We start from the raw sequence: 20,416 nt of genomic DNA on the forward strand, positions 1-20,416 counted from the left end.
AAGAATACCCAAATTTGATAATTCCCTTAATGGTACCAAGACAAGTTACAAAGAAAATAAACATAAACCTATTTATCCCTTTCTAAAATTTACTACTCTGATAAGAGGCTGGTTCCTTGATTTTTTTCACTCTGGCTGAAACTGAAACTGACTAAACAAAGGAAACTTCCCTTCTTCCTTTTGAAACATCTTGTTCCCCCAGTGGTTTCTCTGGTCAGGTGTCAGCTAGCCTAGGTGAACTTCTTAACCCTTTAAAGGTAAAAGAGGCATTAACCCTTAACTATCTGTTTATGACAGTTGCAGCATGCACTTTTACCTAAAGTATGGACGGGGTGAAAATTCCCTCCATACAACAACAGATTTATCAAAAAGAGAGAGAAAATGTGTTTTTAAAAAAAGAAAGAGTTTGCTTAACACACCTAGATTTACCCATTGCATAAGTTACAATAGGCAAAGCAGCATCAGCCCAAGTTACAGACCACCCCCCACACCCCTGCATGGATACATGTTCCAAAAATCAATTTGTAGACATGACCCCTGTGTTACAGTTCAAACCCCTTACTGGTGTGTGTGTGCGTGTGTGTGTGTGTGTGAGAGAGAGATCTTTACTTATGTATGTTTAGTAATCTCCCTTCCGTCTGCCCCATGTATGCAGTGTTGCCAATTTTCATGATTTTGTCATGAGTCTCATGATAATTATTGTTTTTTCTTAAAGCCCCAGCTCCTGGAGTCAAGTGGACATTTGATGATTCCAGCCTTCATTCTTAAAGAAAAAGTAGGTGTCTAACCCTCATGGCTGTGGAGAAAGCTTCAAAATGTGACCCCAGTGCACCCTAATGGCCCAAAAAGCAGAGGCAAATAAAAAGAACCCCAAATCTATTATTTGTACATAATCTCATGATTTTAAAGCCAGTCTCATGATTTTTGGTGAGCCTGACTCATGATGTTTGAACATTTGAGGCTGGCAATACTAGTATGTGTGTCTGTCTGGATTAGAGCTGGCTGAAAAAAAATGGTCAGAACAGTTTTCCATTTGAAAATGCAGTTTCACTAAAAGCGAAGCATTTGGCAGGAATGTGTCAATTTCAATGACATTTTAGATGGGAAAAAAGTTGAAATGACATTTCAACTTTCTTGTTTTGTTTTTATAATGGTGAATGTTTTGTTTCAATAAGATAAAAATATTTCATTTCGATGCATTTAGTTTAATTAAAACATATTTATTTAACATTTTATATTACATTATCATGTTTCAACACTAACAACATGAATCATTGTGATGGTCTTGAATTGAATATTTTTGGAATTTTTGTTTCATGGGAAATTTAGTCTTTTCATACAGATTTGGAGTGAAAACAATTTTTAAATGGTGATATTTCTTGCAGAAAAGAAATTCCATTTTCTGACCAGCTCTGGTCTACATATACTTCCCATCAACTATGGCAGATGTCCCGTCCTCTAATCCAGTTTCCCCCAGTTATCTACACACACAATAATGTTTTGAACCTGCTAGCCAAAGCTTAAAAGATATCCCATTGAGAATACAACCACCTTTAATAGCCACCTTTCAAAGGCCTAATGACCCATCTCCCAGACTGCATTTAACAGATCAGTCTGCCTGTCAGTTAAAGTGGTAGCTGATGGACCATACACATAGTTCATTGAAGATGGTAGTTTTGTCTGGCAGGGGAGTTTTAAAGCTTAACTCAGGCTCCCACCTCCATTGTTATTATGTAATATACCTGGGCATGAAGACTTCAGCCCTTCAGAAACTCCAAATAGTATAGACTGCTCATATGCATTTTCTCAATATTGCAGGCTACTCTGAGTACATCAGACTTGTTCTCCGCTGTCTACACTGGCTTTCCTTAGATTCTGTCCAGCCTTCTTCAAGATATCGGTCCTTAGCTTCAAAATGCTCAGTTGCCCATATCCAGGATATCTAAAACGTTGCCTAAAGCTTCAGGATGAGGACTGTGGTTGACAAATGTATTGAGGCACAATGGAGGTAAAGCTTCTCTGTGCAGGAAATAGGACTTTCTCCGAGGCCATGAACTCCCACAGCAGCTAAAGATCATCACAAACATCACCATCTTCTGCTCCAAGTGCAAAGTACACTTCTTTGACCTGCCGTCTTTGATATAAATACAGAGCAGTGGGTATATTTAAAAAAAAAAGTGAAATTAAAAAATAAAATAAAAACAAAACCCCACCAAAATAAATCACTGCACATAAAATTATCCCCCTGGGGAGAGGATCAGTCATGTCACTTACTGCACTACTAAAAGGTGCTCAGATACTATAGTGAGGAGGGTGGCATAAGAACCTATATAGAATAAAATTCAATCTTATTTTGTTGACATACATATTCAATCCATCTCAGTCTTCAGTGAGGGTAGATTAGGCCAGTGCTGAGAACTTTACAAAATCACAAAAAATATACTAAATAGTATGATTATTAACAATATGATTATTATATAACTCAAATGGGCTGAAAATGTGAGGGGAACATTGGCTACATTTTTGAAGAAAGATTTTTCTTGGTTTTGGTTTGTTTGTTTTAGTTTTCCTACCAAAATGTCAATGATAAATTTTATTAAAATGTCTAATGCAGGGGAAAAAAATCCAACCAGCTCTACAGCTGTGCAGTAAATAGAAGAAAGGAAGGATGTCCACCAACAGCTCCAGTGATTACTTTTGGTGTTCCAAACCAAAATTGTAGGGGGAAATGTTCACTTTAAACCAATATGGGCAGAAACTGCCAAGTTTTGCACTGTTCTAATTATTACTGTTAAAAGGTAAGATGGTCCCAGGCCGTTCAGAAGAAAGAGGTCTATGTTGTAAAGGAAGGTCTGTTCTGGCTAAAATCATCTCTGAAGATCACAGACTTCAAGTAGAAATCCACGCAAACATCAAAAACAAACAATAACAAAAATTGGCTCACCTCATATACTAACAAAAAGTGAGTATCACCTGTTTTCAAGTTTTGGTACAAAACTTTTGCTTAGTCCCATCATTTACCGAGCTCACTGGGGTTATGAAAGCCTAAATTAATATTTGCAGAGAGTTTGAGATTCCGAGATGAAAAGCTCTAAGTGCACAATATTATTATTATTATTATTATTATTATACTATTATCATGCCTGAGAAGCCTTTTATAGCTATTCCTATCCCCAGATTTAAGTTGGCTCTGTGAAAAAAAAACAAGAAACAATTAATGAATAGCTTTTCATAGCAGTCCTTCTTAACAGTAGGTGCAGCTGGAAGGAAATTAGCCACAAAGGAGTTCTACTTTATCTTATTATGACTTTTGATTTAGTTTAGCAGATGGTTGGTGGGTAGCATTCATAGCCTCCCTCATTTATCTCTGTCTATTGTGGATGTCCTTGATTAACCATCTATTGTGTTATTTTAGACTTTCCCAACATTTCATTGTTTATATAAATAATAATAAAAAGAACTTAGCATTTCCTCAATAACTGAACACTGTAAATGAAGTCTTCGTGGGGTGAGCCAATACCAATTTCATTTTCAGTCGAGTTGTAAGTCCATATCATCATATCGCAGCTTTTAAACAGCTTTAGGACCAAATCTTCAACAGGTATAAATTGGTGATTTCAATGTACCTACACTAATTTACGGTAGCTTTGGATCTGGCCCTATGTTTTTATTTAGCAGTGTGTGTGCATTATTGTGTCATTGTTCCAAAGGAAAGAGTGGAGATTTTTGTAATAACTGGAAATCTAGTAAGTGGTAGAGGTCCTATCAATGCATATATTTAACACTATGCTGGGTGGAGGGCCAGAATCCACGTGCTGTGTATGTAAAATCCTGAAACAGGCTATGTCAGTAACTTTTACAGGCCCAAAGTCCAGAGTTTGGTCAAGAGGCCGAGAGGCCTAGCAAACAGTGAACAATATTAGCTAAGAGAAGCAGAACAAACAAGAGACAACCTTGCTTTTTACTAAGATAAGCATGGTCAGCAAAACGCCAGATGGGGAGCAGTAATTGGCACTCTTAACTGAAACTGCAAAAAGACCAAAGGATTGAAAGGAGCCCTGTGTCTGTGTCTATGTTCACTCCTCTGCAAGAAAAGATAGCCATGCTCTCCCACATATCAACCTTGAGTTCATGGAAGAGATTCAAGCATGTCAGTATGAGATATGACATCCTCCCTCCCAGATGCCAGTGTCTGCCTTTAGAAGCATAATGGGCAACTTGAAAGACAATCTCTATTGCTATGTAGTTTTCAATGTCTTTTTGCTTTAACCTCCAAGAATGTACCTGTTGGACAATCAGAAGGGCTACCTCATTCCTATGGATCCCGAATCAGAATTCAACATATATATTTTATACGAATACACTTTATACATTGTTTAAAGTAAAACATCTGTGTACTAACAATATGTCATATGTTAACCTGAAACCCTGGGCGGAGACATTATGTAATCTTTAGATTATTGGCTACTATGCTTATCTTGTCTTGCTGCTAGACCTATCCAGGGGCTTGGTACCTCCTACCCCGGCACTTCCCTCTGCCCATGAAGATTCCATATAATCCATTGTAATCAATTGTTTGGCAGTGTCTGTGAGCCTAATAAGCAAAGTGACAATCTGCCAATGCTGTGAGTAATAAACCCAAGTGCCTGCTTCTACAAGGTGTCCATTTTGTTCTTTCACTGGGAAAAGCACTAGAAAGTAGGTGAAATCCTGCAATAAGGGAGAAACAATAAGGGGCTATGAGAGCTCCTTGGAACAGGAATAAGCTGTGCAGGTAGAGGTGCACTTTTACCTTCATTCTGAGGTTTGCGTTAAATCGACAAAGAAAATATAAAGTATGTGCTGCTCCCTTAGGGCCAAACAAAATACATATGTCAGAGTTTCCCTCGGGTAGACCCAAAAGTATGTTTCCCTAACTCCATGTGCAAAAACACCTGACCCTCAGCTGCAGCCTCCAATGAACATACTTCTCTGATTCGTTGGCAGATCAGACCCCACATCCTTACAGCATATTATTCTCATAATGTGCACAGGGGGATTAATTCCACAAAGCTAGTCCAGCCTTCTCCTCCTGAAAACACAGTGGTCTTCTTCCAGCTGGAATGAGAGGGTTAACTCCTTCCTCGACAACTTCTTAATGCGGGTTGCATATACTTCCAATTTCTATTATTTTTTGTTTTTATATGCACATAGTGCCAAGATTAACTCAGGTAAAATTCCCTACATGAAGGAACCCTCCATGCATACGATTTCACTCTTTGCTCGGGTGGGTTGGGAGCAATTGCCCCACCTCTATAAAATTTTTCTTCCTGCCTTGGGCTTCTCAGAGAGCAACTGATGGATTTGGAGGTCCACAGCTAGGGAAGTGATAGTGTGTGGAGGGGGCGGGGATGATTATTGTCTCTTCACATGCATTAGCATTTGTGAATTTTTGCTTTACACTTATGCTCTTTTCCACTTCTGCCTAATAGTATTGCTAATCCATTCATTTCTTTTAGATTTTGCTATTACTAGAACTGTCTTTTCACTTTCTAGATAGCACTCTCTGGTGTCTTCCCAAGTCTTGATTTTCTTCAGTTAACTCCATTAGAACACTGAACCTACTCTTCAGTTAAGTTTCACCCCTCCCTTGAGCCCATTGAGTTCAGTCAGACAAAAGCATATCAGTCCTCAGTCAAATAAAATGTTGGGTGTCACAGGCAGAGGATGAGAGAGACTGAGGTGCTAGTAAAGAGATACCTACACTGAATTCAACAGTGTTACACTATTGTGGCCTCATCTCAATTTCCACTGACACCAGTATAAATCAGAGATAACCACCACTGAATTAAATAGCGTTATACCAGTACAAAACTAGAATCAGATCTATGTTCTCATTGTAGCTTCTAAACAGGAGCCACTGACGCGCTTATTGACCCGCTTCTGGTTTTAATAACAATAGTTTGACACTAGGCAGACTGAAGAGGGATTCAGTACATGTTCTAGGGAAGCTCACATATCTGGATCCTCCTCTTAGTACTGGAATAGTGGCAGATAGCCAATAATCCCAGGCAAGACCCTGTTAAAGAGTGGCAGAAGCAGAGCAGGCTAGAAAATCACTAAGTGTCAGGCAGCGGGCTGAGTATGTGCCTCCTTCTGCTAAAGGGAACGCACAGATCATGATACCTACCTTCATAGATCCAGTAACCACCCCAAACACACCAAGAAATCTGTTATCTACTGCCAGGCACTCAGACACCACAGCATATGCTCTGAGGAGAAAGTCGGGGATATACGCTTTAACACACACAAAATCACCTTCACCAAACAAGGACACTCCACCAGAGAAGTAGACCGCATCATGGAGAAGGCCAACAAAATACCCTGAGGGACCTGCTTCAATACAGAAATACCGCCCCTCCTCCCACCGACTGCACATCCCAAGTTGTCACCTACCACTCCACACTGGAACCTGTACGGAATATTATCAAACAACTACAACCCATACTCAGTGGGGACATCATCCTGAAATAAATCTTTTCTGAACCCCCTTTTCTGGTCTTCAAACAACCCCCTACCTCACCAAGCTCATCATCAGAAGAAAGGTTCCCGCAGACCAAGACATGCCAACCCAAAGCAGCACCACACCCTGACATAACAACAGATGCCAAACCTGCAGCCATATTTCCACTGCTACAATGATCAACAGCCCCCACAACACACCTTTCAAGATCCATGAGTCCTACACATGCCTATCACAACATGTGGTATACCTCGTCCAGTGCACTAAATGTCCCAATAACAACTGTATGGGTGAAAACCAACAATCACTTTGCTCTCAAATGAACTCACACAGGAAAATGATAAAAAGATAAAAACACCAAATCACCTATGGGTGAATACATTTCACAAAGTTATCACTCTATATCTGATCTATCAGTCCTCATCCTCAAAGGAAACCTGCACAACTCTTTCAAAAGATGAGCCTGGGAGCTTAAATTCATAACTTTGCTAGACACTAAAATTCACAGACTGAACAGAGACACTGGATTTATGGCTTATTACAACAATCTATTATCCTCTAAAAACCTCCCCAATTGCCTTCCTTTTCCCTCTATGACAGGAAGGGTGTTAACAGGCCACTTCATCTGGAATGATCCCTTGAAACATGTGTTAACTTCTTATGCTAAACAATCTACTCCACCTGTGGCACTCTGAGTACCTTTCCCAGACCTGAAGGAGAGCTCTGTGTGAGCTTGAAAGCTTCTCACTCTCTCCAGCAGAAAGATATTACCTCATCCACCTTTTCTCTCTCAAAAAATATTTAGACAGAACATTTCTGACTTGCACTAGTTGAGAACATTAATTACTATGAATAGTTACACAGGGAACACAGGAGTTACTATAGTGGATCAGACTAGTGGCCTTCCTGTCCAGCATCCTCTCACTAACAATGGCCAGTACCAGGTGCTTCGGAGAAAGGTGCAAGAAATCCCAAAGAAGGCAGATATGGAATAATCAGCCCACAAATACATTTTCTCCTAAAACCACTAGCTAGACGTTTGCATAAGTTCTGAAGCTTAAAGGTGTATATCCTTTCCAAAAATATAATTTACTTCTTTTTTTGAATAGTGATAATTATAACAGGACATTCTTGTTATCCATATAAATGTTCATTTTCTTCCAGTCCTGTTAAACTCTTGGCCTCAATGCTGCCTTGTGAAAATGGATCCCATAGACTAATTGTGCATTGTGAATTTGCTGCCTTTTAGTTTCACTGAATGCTCCTTTGTTTTTATGTTATAAGACTGGCTAAAAGCACCAGACCTACACTCTTTCCATATCTAGCAATATATAAGGTGACTTTACATTATCATTTATCATGGTTTATCGGCATGTGTAATAGTGTTATGAAAGAAAAAAGCAAAGAGTTTAAATAACTGGAAAAATAGTTCATGAAAATACAATACTAGTTCCACAGCCAGCACATCGCCATGCTGAAATTACTCCAAACCAAATACATTTGGGTTCAGCTAGTCATCCTTGTATTATTGGCCATGGGATAATTAGAATACAGCCAATGTTAGTATTATAATTATTTGTAGCTTAATTTTCACATTGCCCTGATATTGCTCACTAGTATGCTTCATTACACTTGTTTTATTATTGTTGCTAGCTACAACATAATCTTCTGGTTCACCCCCACACAAAATAGCATCCATTAACGGAGGGAGCGGGAGGAGAGGGAAGAATCTTGCAATCAAACTTAAATGCTCAGTTACCTTTTCCCTTCCAAAGAATCACAACAATTTACATATTTTCCTGAGCATTTTTCAACAGCCCTTCCTGATCAGTTACGGGTAGACGACTGCATTACTATGTGCTTCTGAAACATTCAAAGATGCTGTGTTGCATGACAGCAAGAATTGGGCTAAGATTAGTTCATAAAACCAATGATCCCAATCTGTTAATGGCTAGTCCTCTCAATACTTTGGTGTAATTGCGATTGAGAGTATATTAATTGTTGTTATTGAAAGCTATTCATATACCACTAATTATCATTAAAACTCATTACTCTGTTTGCAATATGATGATTTCATTTTCTTTTCTATAAAAAAAGCATCTCACTTTTTTGCAATCTATGCATTTTAATGATGCTGTTGTAAAGCACATACCACAGAAAGCACAGATTAAAGGAATTAATTACAAAAATAATCATAAACTTGCCATTAGAAATTACAGGAAGGGCCAATCAATTTCTATCTTAGTGTTCTGCTTTTCCATGTGTGTCATTTCAATCAAACACAAAGTATTTATTCACTTTTGGTGAAATTCACTCCGGTGCAGGGGACAAGCACAAAGTCATTAGACAAGTCAGGGGTTCTCAAACTTATTTGATCAGGACCCCCTTCTTTGGGTCTGTAGTTGTTTACAATCGCCCTGCCCCCACAAGTACATATACTGCCACCCAGCTCTGAAGGCAGAGCAGAGAGCAGCAGCTGCTGGCTGGGCGCCCAGCTCTGAAGGCATCTCTGTGTCAGCAACAGTGCAGCAGTAAGGGTAGCAATGTGAAAAGTGATATTGACAAATTGATAAGATATATTGACAAATATCACTTTTCACAGCAGACTTAGCGAGCCACTGCCACCCTTACTTCTGCGTTCCCGGTTAAGGATTGGGGAGGGGGGAAAACTCTGGCTGTCCCCTTTAGCCCTGCTTCCCCGCTGGGCACGATCCTTCTGCACGAGCCCCAACAACACCTGGCTGACAGCTAGAGCTCTTAAAAACAACAACAGCAACAACAACCCATAAAAGCACACAGCTCGCACCTCCATTGACACATTCCTATGCTTCCCTTGGGAGGCCTGTCCCATAGTTTGAGAACCAAAGTGATGCTTTAGAGGGACAAAAGTGATGCCTTAGTCTTTCACTGGCCCTTTGCATTGGGGAAAATGTCACCATTTACATTGGAAAAAGAGCTGCTCGAGGTCAACATTACTGGGGCTTTTCCACTGAATCACAATTAGATTTACAGATGGACAAAAGCTGTTAATAATAATATTATTGCCTAGGGAACCAATCATAGACGAGGACCTCATTGTGCTAGGCGCTGTAGAAACACAGAACAAAAAGATGGTCCCTGTCTTGTGAGACTTACAATCTTAGGGCTTGTCTAAACAACCAGTTCACAGAAAGCTGGGGTGTAAATCTAGCTTGCGTCCATGTAGACCCTGCTATTGTGCTACTTTTAGAACGTGGTAGCAGGGTCCAAACAGACAGTCAGCGCATGGCCCCTAGCGCGAGGTAGATTGACACTCCAGCTTTCCACATACTAACACTTGGTTTAGACCAGCCTTAAGTAGCTATGTAAAGTTTGTTTCTAGATGTAGCTCCAAACCGCCTCAAAGTTCAAGGGGTGCTGATCAGTGCTCCAGTCATAAAAAAAAAAGGGCTGGAACACATACTGGAAGTGCTATTCCAGCTCCCCAAAACAGTGCTGGAATGGCATTCCGGAGCATTGCAGCATGACTCAAGCTCTGGTGCCGATTCAGTAATATAGATCAGTTCCACTTTATAGACATGGGCCCAAGCACTAGAAAAGGTTCAGAAAAGGGCAACTAAAATGATTAGGGGTTTGGAGAGGGTCCCATATGAGGAGAGATTAAAGAGGCTAGGACTTTTCAGCTTGGAAAAGAGGAGACTAAGGGAGGATATGATAGAGGTATATAAAATCATGAGTGATGTGGAGAAAGTGGATAAGGAAAAGTTATTTACTTATTCCCATAATACAAGAATTAGGGGTCACCAAATGAAATGTATAGGCAGCAGGTTTAAAACAAATAAAGGGAAGTTCTTCTTCACGCAGCGCACAGTCAACTTGTGGAACTCCTTACCTGAGGAGGTTGTGAAGGCTAGGACTATAACAGTGTTTAAAAGAGAACTGTATAAATTCATGGTGGTTAAGTCCACAAATGGCTATTAGCCAGGATGGGTAAGAAATGGTGTCCCTAGCCTCTGTTTGTCAGACGATGGAGATGAATGGCAGGAAAGAGATCAATTGATCATTGCCTGTTAGGTTCACTCCCTCTGGGGCACCTGTTATTGGCCACTATCGGTAGACAGGATACTGGGCTAGATGGACCTTTGGTCTGACCCGGTACGGCCGTTCTTATATTCTTATGTTCTAAGCCAGGAAGCTCTATTCTGAATCTGGATCCAAATTCCCCATTTCCAGTTCAAGGAAGCTTGGATCCAGTCTTCTAGTTAAAGTCCACCTATAATTAGAATGACTTAGAATTCTTTTAAATTCTGCAGATTCCTTAAAAAGACGAGGGAGCCTCAAAAGCTCTGGAATTCAGATTTTGTTTGAATAAGCTTCCAAGAGTTTGGAGGTTTATCTGGAGTTTATTTGAACAACCCAAACTAATTGGGTGTGAAAATTTTAGGCCTGTAAAATCTTACAACTTAATAATTAAAAAAGTAAACAAAATTTAAATAGTCTATGCTCCTAAATTCATATTTAGTCAGCTAGAGTAGCCTGATTTTCAAAAATGAAGAGCATCCAGCAGCTCGCACTGACTTCACCAATTCCATGTTGGTGTAATATGGAAGTAGTGAAGCAGTGAGTCAGCCCATAGAATGTCTGTGCAAGAGAGAATAGTATGATTCACTCTAATTCTTTGCCACTGAAAGGAAACAATTAATGGCAGCTGCCTGTAGCTATTCCCTGGAGCAAGCAGTGAGAAGCTTCCATATCCAAAAGCACAGTCCACAAAACACCAGAATGACACCTCTGTCACATTTCAGGACAACTGCTCCTGTATTTCCCCTTATTGGTCCAGCCAGGGTAGCCTCTCTCAGGCTTCCAGCTCCTCTGGCCATCACCTTTCTTGGCATTTAACTTGAGAAGGTTTGCCCAGGATATTGTCATATCTGGCACAACTCCTTTCAATTACATCATTGCATACAACACACTTTGCATGGTCATTTTGGAGACCAGAGTTTGATTTCCATTCCTGTTCTCTATGTTCCTTATTTCTCAGCATGTGGCAGTACTAAAGGGGGCAATGTACTCAGTCCGTGTCCTGGGGAGCAAGTGTAGCTACTTCCTTTGCAACTTCTGGTCTATTAGGCTCTGATCCTAAGACCACTGTAGTCAATAGAAAGACTCACACTAACTTCAATGGACTTTGGAGCAGGCCCTATGGAAGGTAACACTAACAACAGAGATGGCTTATAGGGCTCATTAAACAAAAATAAAGACATTCTCCCCCACTTCAAGTTTTCACCCCGCACTAGAACAAACTCAAACTGAACACTCTGGGTTCGATTTTCCATTCACTTATTGGACTTCTGACTCTACAGTTCAGGGGAAAAGTCACACTGATGTTAAATATTGTAACCATTGTTTCATCTTAAAGGAAGAAATTCACCCCTGTGCAGAAGGTCAGCACAAGGCCTTTGCTCTACCGAAGTCCCATTTAGGTCCTATAAATCCACTGTCTTCAGTGGGCCAATCTACACTACAAAGTTAGGTTGGCTTAACTACATCACTTAGGGATAAGAAAATTTTTGCAACCTGTGCAATGCAATAAAGCCAACCTAATCCCTGGAGTAGACATCACTAGGTCAACGGAAGAATTCTTCCGTTGACCTAGCTACCCTGTTGCCCCAGAACTTGACATTACTGCAGTCAGCCATTTTGTGTGCCCAGCCACTGAAAGCTGAAAACTAAATACCACATAGCTAGGAATGATCGGCAGGGCTCTGAGAGGCAAGGTCAAACAGCTGCATGAATGCAGTTTTGCTAATCAGAATTGGAGGATGGGAGTGAGAGGTCATGTACCATGAGAATGGAAGGAATGTTTTTGACAGCCTACCTTGGCTTTAAGTGTCCCTGACATATACATTTTATAGTTGTTATGACTAAAAATGTTTTGATAACGTAATCAAAGAGAGATAATGAATAATTTGCTGAAATTAGGAGAATTGATAACCCACCAGGAGTCACTATGAGTTATCTGCTTCATTTAAATTAATTGTAAAAGATTAAGCAAAAGAATACACTTTGGAGAAGTCTAAGGAAGCTTTTCTTTGGGCAAAGAGCTAATACCTAAACTCCCTTCAGCTGGATAGAAGGAGGGCCCCCAGAAGCCTGGCTGTTGATCACTTAAAACCATCTCAGAATTTGAGTAACTATAATGTTTGGGGTGCTCTGAACCTACTGTTACAGCATATATGTGTGTGTGCTTGAGACCTAATAAAAAGTAATTTTAGGTAAAATGATTCTTGTTTGTATCAATCATTTATCAGATGGAGGAGCTGTGTCCCCATTGATTTATTCCTAACGCCACCTGAAGAAAAAGAGTTAAGTTATCACTGCTTTGGGTTCACAAAACCCTGGATAACAACCCCCTCTCAGAGAGGTGGATTTACTTCAGTGATGAAATAACCCTTGCCATCCACATTACAGTGCTAGCACCACCAAGGCACAGCTGCAGCACGATAACATTTCTAGGGTAGACATACCCCTAGTCTTGAGTCATGCTGGTGTCAGTAAGAGGACAATCAGGTTCTTCATTCTGAAGAATTCACTTATATCTTTAGTAGTTGAGGTTTTTTCATATCTGGTTTTGGCCAGAGCTAAGACTAATAAAACACTATGAGAAAACCCTTCTTGAGTTATACCTAACCATGTCTGGAAGCAGAAAGAGATATTTGAAATTTTGGTGAGAGAAAACTGTGGAGAGAGTTTGTGAAGTTTCCAACTCAATTTTGTAGAGTCAGAAAGCTCAAATAAACTCTGGATAAGCATCAGTAATCTGTGATGTTCATCTAAACTGGATCTGATTTCAACCTTTAAAGGGTCACCAATGAGTCATTATTAAACTCGAAAGGGAATCCTATCCAGGGCTCCCTGGCTGGAATGATGGCAAATGTAGCACAGGATTTTGATAGCAAAGGAGATATGCCTTAATTCCCGCCCCCCCTGGCCACCCATCATATGCTATATAAATGGGAGGATATTTCTACAATTCATCTGACATTTAGTTTTAAATATTTCCCCCACATCACTACAAACATCTTATTTATTCTCTGCAACAGAAAACAACCATTTAATGTTTTCCTAAATTAGCCCTCAGGTTTCAATCCAAGCCTCACTATCTTAGGCAAATGGGGTCACGTAGATCCTTTGATTAGCTGTAACTATTTATTTTCTGCCATTCATGTTTATGACTGTGCAGTAAAAGACAGGCTGAATGGGCCAGTGGTCCAGGATGGAAAATCATCCAGCTAGTGAAGCATTGAGGACATCGAATTAGTGGCACTGCTGATCAGTTTCTCCCCCACGCCCCCAAGTTGACATCTGTTTGCACATAGAGCCAAAAGTGTTCTAAAAGGCAATGTTAGCCCTAGGGTTTGGAGTTTGCCTCCTCAGATGCATCAGCCAGCCTATCTTCCCTTTATTACTTGTTATTCTCTGTTGTGAAGTGACAAGACAGATGCCATCAAGTTCCAGGGAGGCAGGGGTACTCAGTGCTGGAAAAGCAGATTGGAAGTCAGGATTCCGAGATTCTATTTCTGTAACCACTACTGATTTTCTGCGTGACTTTACACTTGTGTGCCTGGTAAATGTGTTTAATTAATTAGAGCACAAAAAAGTTTCTGGGAAACTCACTAGAAATTGACTTAACTACAGCTATACAATGCTCCTTTTGTTTTCATTTCCAGCAACTATTCCAGTGAATGAGTTTACTGGCATGAATCTCCCAGGAATTAGTGAATTTTAAGGGAAGATTGGAGAATACTAATAGATTCATAGATTTTAAGACCTTTATGATCATCTGCTTTGACCTCCTACATATCACAGGTCAAAGAATTTCACCCAATAAAGTTCATATTAGACCCATAACTTCTGTTTTAGAGACAGTATATCTTTTAAAAAAGATATTCAATCTTGATTTAAATACTGTAAGTGGTGGAAAATACACCACATCCCTAGGTAAACTATTCTAATTGTTAATTACCCTCACTATTCATGGAAGGGTAATTTTGAATTTGTAAATATACGCAAATTATTGGGACAAATGACTCTAAGAGCTATGCTCATCCAAACCAGGAAGAAGAACAATCCCAGGAGGTCTGTGTGTCCAATCAAAATTAATCACCACAGCTCAATTTTTTTTTAAATTTCAATTACTTTTACCGAGCTGCTCACAAACCATTTACAGTCCAATGATCTTTCACAGAAATAATTCTGCATACAGAATAAGCTGAGAAAACTGCTATGAATGATTTGTTTGTCATTCCTCAATGCTAATCCTTGCTTACGTCATGGAGGTAGTGTGTGAATTAATTATTGTTTGAAAAGCACTTCAAAATCCTGTGATGAAAGGGCTTAGATACATGCAAAGAATCTTTATAGAATAGGTGATAAAGCTGCCAACCACCTGGAGCAGTCAACTTCAGCCTCTGTCAGGATTACCCAGGCAAATTGCCTGACACCACTGCTGTAGTCAGAAAACAATGAGGTGTGCAGTTGGATCACAGACATCTGATTTAATGAGCCATACGTATACCATTACACAGCACAAAGATACCCACCTGGAACAGACGAGGAGGCCAATTGCTCACCAAACTACCATTACATTTCCTGCAGCTGACTCACAGCCACCCAGGCTGGAGCCGTGTTCAAAGGAGGAGTGTAATCAATACACAGCAAAGACTCTCATCCAAGCTCTCAGCATTTCATGTCTTGACTCTTCTCTGTCCTTGACAAATGTAGGCCTTCCCCACTTATCTCCATTCAAAGCACTCTTAAGGATCATGTTTTAGTTCACTCCTTTGACCATATCACCCTTCTCTTTGTGTCCTTCACTGGTTCCCACTTTTCCATCAAATGCAAACTGCCTTCAAAGTCCTTTAGAGCCTATGTCACTCTAACTACCAGCTCCTATGTACTATTGAAATCTTGACTCCTGCCTTCACTCCGCCGCTGATGCTGACCTCACCAGCCTATGATTAAATTTTCAGTCACCTTTGTGCTCTCTTGTATGCTGCCCCTCACAAATGGAAGGAGCTCTTCACAAACATTGCAAAACTGCCTCATTGACCTCCTTCAAATCCCTCTTCAACTTTCCTTTGCTGTGATGCCTAGAAAAAAACATGTCAGTGGGTGTACTAAGACTATGGGTATGTCTACACTGCGAAGTTGTCGACAAAACTTTTGTCTTTCATGGATACTTAACACCACCATCCCCCGCGTGAAAAACAAAAGTTTTGCCGACGCAAGTGGCAGTGTGAACGCGCTTTGTCAGCAGGAGCGCTCTCCTGCTGACAAAGCTAATGTTGCTCATGGGGCTGGAAGTATTTTGTTGGTAAAAGTGCCGACAAAGTACTGACAAAGAGCGCTACACACACTGACTTTTAGCAACAAGGCTGTGTCAGGACTATTTGAAGTGGCTTATGCTGACACACCCACATTTTTGCACAAAAATTAAGATGTCAGAAGTGTTTTCTTAAACGCTAGTTCCATTTGCAATCATCTTCCACACAAATTAAACGGTATATTGGGGAAGCAGGTGATTTAATCCATTTTAATGGACTATTCCATGGACCAGTTTCTTAGTAATTGCTTGCTAGTTAATTTCAGGTACCATAGGATTTATTTTTTCTATTGCTGTGTGTTAATTTTATTTCTAACCATTAGCATACTTTATACAACAAAATTCCCTCCTAAAGATTTTATATTGGGATTTTAATACCAGACAGCTCCCTAATGCTTCTTCCCTATTTTGATAACTGAAGGAGAATGGCCATTGATCATTCCAATCCCAGTTTGCTTTAATGCAACTCACTTTATGAGGAAAAAGCAGACACTCTATTTGCAAGATCCAGGAATCTGCTAATTATGAGAATGAAGGAGGCTATCATATACTGCTGTAAAAGTTTGGCATAGTACTAAGGGTCTAATTTAAGTGTGTGTGTGTGTGTGTGTGTGTGAAATCAAAGAACCCTATTAAAGTTCTCTAGTAACATTTATTTTAAGCACATCCTGTTTACCTCATGTTTATTATACCTATGCTCCATAAAAAGCAATTATTTTCTACCTGTAGATATTCTGCATTAAAAATGCCATGCTGTTCGGACAAAAATAAAATTCTTTCCATGTGTTATGGTTCCAAAATGAATAACATTTTGTTTTCTCCTTTTCGTAGTAAATTTAAATTACATGAATGTTGATGGATCGACAGTCCTGGGGAAAGAAGTCTTATATTTGTTCACAGAAGACCGGCCTGAGCCATGGCACTTTATACTTTCCCACAAACCCCTGATGATGTGCTTCAATTCTTATCTAGGAGGAGCAATAAAACAGAGAGAAATTCAATTCCTCTGCCTATTAAATCCTTCCATCTGCTGAGGGCTGGTCTACACTACAAAGTTAGGTCCACTTACCTACATCATTCAGGACTGTGAAAGTTTTCACACCCTGTGCAATGTAATTAATCTGACTGAAGCCCCGATGTAGACACCATTACGTGGATGGAAGAATTCTTCTGTTGACTTAGCTACCACCTCTCGGAGATATGGATTTACTCCAGTAACAGAAGAATCCCTTCTATCACTGTAATTAGGTCCACTGTGCTCATGTAGGGTAGACATAGCCATAGACTGCCAATAAAAGTGTTTAGAGCCAAATGTGGTGGTGTTGCTACCCTTTGTCCTCCTGGAAAAGGACTGCCTGGTCCAAAGCCCATTGAGGTCAATGAAAAGAAGCACATTGACTTCGATGGCCTTTCAATCAGGTCCTACGGCCTCTATTCAGCAAAGCACTTAAGCACATGATTAACTCTCCACCATTGTCCCATTAAAATCAAAGGGACTGGGGACTTAAACACTTGCTTTAAAATATGTGCATGTGTAAGTGTTTTTTCTCTGAATAGGAGTGATTTCTTTGAATCACAGCCTATGAGCACCAATCCTCACCCAAATCAACCTCACAGATCATATTAATAGAGGACTGGAAGGGACCTCAATAGGTCATCTAGTCCAGGCCCCTGCACTGAGGCAGGACTAAGTATTATCTAAACCTTCCCTGTTCTTAAAAACCTCCAGTGATGGAGAGTCCCCTGCCTACCAATGGTTGATCTATAATGGATGAAGTGACAGGGAAAACAGCTATAACACCATAGCAGAAGTCTCATGCCAAGAGTCAGAATGATTGCAACGTAAAGAATTTTTGAACTCCTACAATGTGGCTGTTCAGGCATTGAAGAAAGATTTTCTTTGCATCCACCACAGCATTTCTAAGTCATGTGCATGCTGTTTCTTTTAAGCCTGTCAGCTGGTTTTAGTGCTATTCACCATGAACTGCTGCTGACACATCAACATGCACAGCAGAAGAGATGGAGTAACCTCAATTCTTCCTCCGTGAGAGATCCCAGAGTTTTGGGCAACTGCATTTCTGCCTTGAAGATTCTCTCAAATGAGCTACTGTCAGGTTCTCTGTTTCCCCCTCTCTTTTTTTAATGTACACATGAAGCATCTGGGAGAGTTAGAGCCTGGTCCAAGTCCCAGTGAAGTCAGTGGGATTCTATGATCATATATGGAGATATATCTATCTCATAGACCTGGAAGGGACCCTGAAAGCTCCTTGAGTTCAGCCCCCTGCCTTCACTAGCAGGACCAAGTACTGATTTTGCCCCAGGTCCCTAAGTGGCCCCCTCAAGGGCTGAATTCACAACCCTGGGTTTAGCAGGCCAATGCTCAAACCACTGAGCTATCCCTCCCACCTATTCTAGTCTTTAATGGGAGCTGGATCAGGTCCTTAGGAAAGGGATTTGGTGTGTGGTGTTGGGGCTCAGTTCTGAACCACCATCATATTTTCCCTAGCTGGTGCAGTTGCATGAGATCAGTGTCTGGTTGTGAAGCTGAGGCTCAGTCTGGATAAGGCGGGTCCCATCTCAGAGAGTAAAAAGCAAGCATTATCTGGCTTTCCTCAGGGCTGAAGTCCATAAAACCATGGAGGCTGATGGTGAAGAAAGATTTACAAGCAAAGGCAAGTATTACTTTTCAACAGTAAGAATATTCATAATAATATACAAAAATCAGGAGTCATAGCAGGGAGGGGAGTGTAAGAAATTATCCTGGCCCGCTGCACAGAGAAGAAGAAAGGGATTTGGTGGTGACAAAAATAATTAAATGTAGACACACTCTCTCCACCAACACCTTGGAGAAGTGGAGCTGACTACAAATTCCAGTGATTAGCCATAAATGACAGGAACATCCAGAGGGTGCCGTGTTGTGAAGGAGCCTACCCTGCCCTCCACATATTGTTGGTGTTGATTAAAAACACATTTGTGTTCATGTTTACAGCAGATGATAAAAGACTGACACGTCTTAAATTTTCTTCCTTATTAACCTTTTGGATTATATTAAGCAATAAAAAAGAGAGAGGTGTTTATTCAGAAGTGAACTAGTTATTCAAAATGAGTTCAAATAACATAACAAAGGGCCTGATTTGGTTCCCACAGACATCATGAAGGATTTTTCCATTTGCTTCAAAGGGAGCAGCCTTTAGATCTAGTTTGTAGGAAATAACACATCCTAAATCAGGAAATTATAGACCCAACTCTGCTCTCTCTTACATGGCAAATCTGGAGTAAATCCACTGAAGTCAATGGAGATACACTGGTGTAAGTGCTGAGTAAGTCAGATCGGAAGCAGGGTATATCTACACTACAGCTGCTACAGTGGCACAGATTTGGCACTGTAGCTGTGCCACTGTAATGCCATAGAGTAAATGCTTCCTACATCAATAGAGGGAGTTTTTCCTTCGATATAGGTAATCCACCTCTCTGATGGGTGGTAGCTAGGTCAACAGAAGAATCCTTCCATGGACCTAGGCATAGCTACACTGGGAATTTGATTGACATAAATATTTTGAGAAATTTTTCACAGTCTTGAGTTAAATAGCTAGATCATCTTAAGTTTTAGATGTCGACCTGGCCTCAGTCTCTATCTTCTGTCTTCAGAGGGGAAGGGAATTGCTGATATATTAGATTTTTTCCAGCTTTAACAATCTATGGTCCTAAGAAATGATTCAAACCTTAAAATGAAACCTTATTTGAAGTCTGTAAAAAGCTTACCTAACTCTTCCGTCCCCTCTACGTACTTATTATAATGTTCCTTTTGTACAAAGTTATTTATCTAGCAACATTGGTGCGCGTGACATTGAACATTGGATTTGTTGACGACTCCTTGCCCCACGGTGAAAATAATACTGTGCAATTTGAAACAAAATGGGGTATGGTATTGTGCAGAATGGGATATGGTCAATGTAGCAGGAATGATTCAAAGAGGAGGTGGATTTTAAGATGTTATCATAAAAGAGAAGAAAGAGAGCTTGATGTATGTTAATTAGTAGATTATTCCTGGGATAGGAGACATGATAGATGTCTCAAAGTCTGGCATGGGGAAAGTAAAATCCCTCACACAGATTGGAGAAATTTCCTCTTGTATAGGTAGCTCAGCCCATGTTAGCTGGTTCCTCTTTTACAACCCCCTGCCAGAGATCCAAATAGAGTAAACCTACACCATGCTGTTGGAAACCGGTAGTTATAGAACTGTGTTTCACTCAATAAGCAGAGTGGCCCTGTGTCTAACCACTGTCTATGCCCCCAGGGAACCTCGGAAATGAAATGTTCTAACTGAGTGAGGTTGTTTTTATGTATTTATTTTCTTCTGAAGTATTTTTAAACAAGTCAGTCTACAACTGCAACTTCTTCCCATAGCAACTCAGCGTCCTACTCCTTTCCCAGGTGACAGCCCATTAGAGTAGTATGCATTGAATTAACACCCTTCTCATTTTCCCCCCCAAGTAAATCGAAAATCCCTTTACAAAAACAGCAAGGCAAAGGTCTTAGGAAGGAAATAG

At 40.3% G+C, this 20,416-nt stretch overlaps 1 protein-coding gene across 3 annotated transcripts in view; it reads right to left on the reverse strand.

Moving 5' to 3' along the window:
* Nucleotides 1–20,416, reverse strand: part of RIT2 (Ras like without CAAX 2) — a 282,203-nt gene that overhangs the window by 82,620 nt on the left and 179,167 nt on the right. The window contains exon 5 of one of the 3 annotated variants that reach the window (XM_045021682.1): nucleotides 1,291–2,134. The exons of the other annotated variants lie outside the window; for them this stretch is intronic. Coding sequence (XP_044877617.1) covers nucleotides 2,087–2,134 — 48 coding nt within the window. The 3' untranslated portion in view covers nucleotides 1,291–2,086. Of the gene's footprint in view, nucleotides 1–1,290; nucleotides 2,135–20,416 lie in introns of those variants that run through there. 3 annotated transcript variants of the gene reach the window in all.

The sequence above is a fragment of the Mauremys mutica genome, chromosome 6, assembly GCF_020497125.1.
Source record: "Mauremys mutica isolate MM-2020 ecotype Southern chromosome 6, ASM2049712v1, whole genome shotgun sequence".
Taxonomy (NCBI): domain Eukaryota; kingdom Metazoa; phylum Chordata; order Testudines; family Geoemydidae; genus Mauremys; species Mauremys mutica.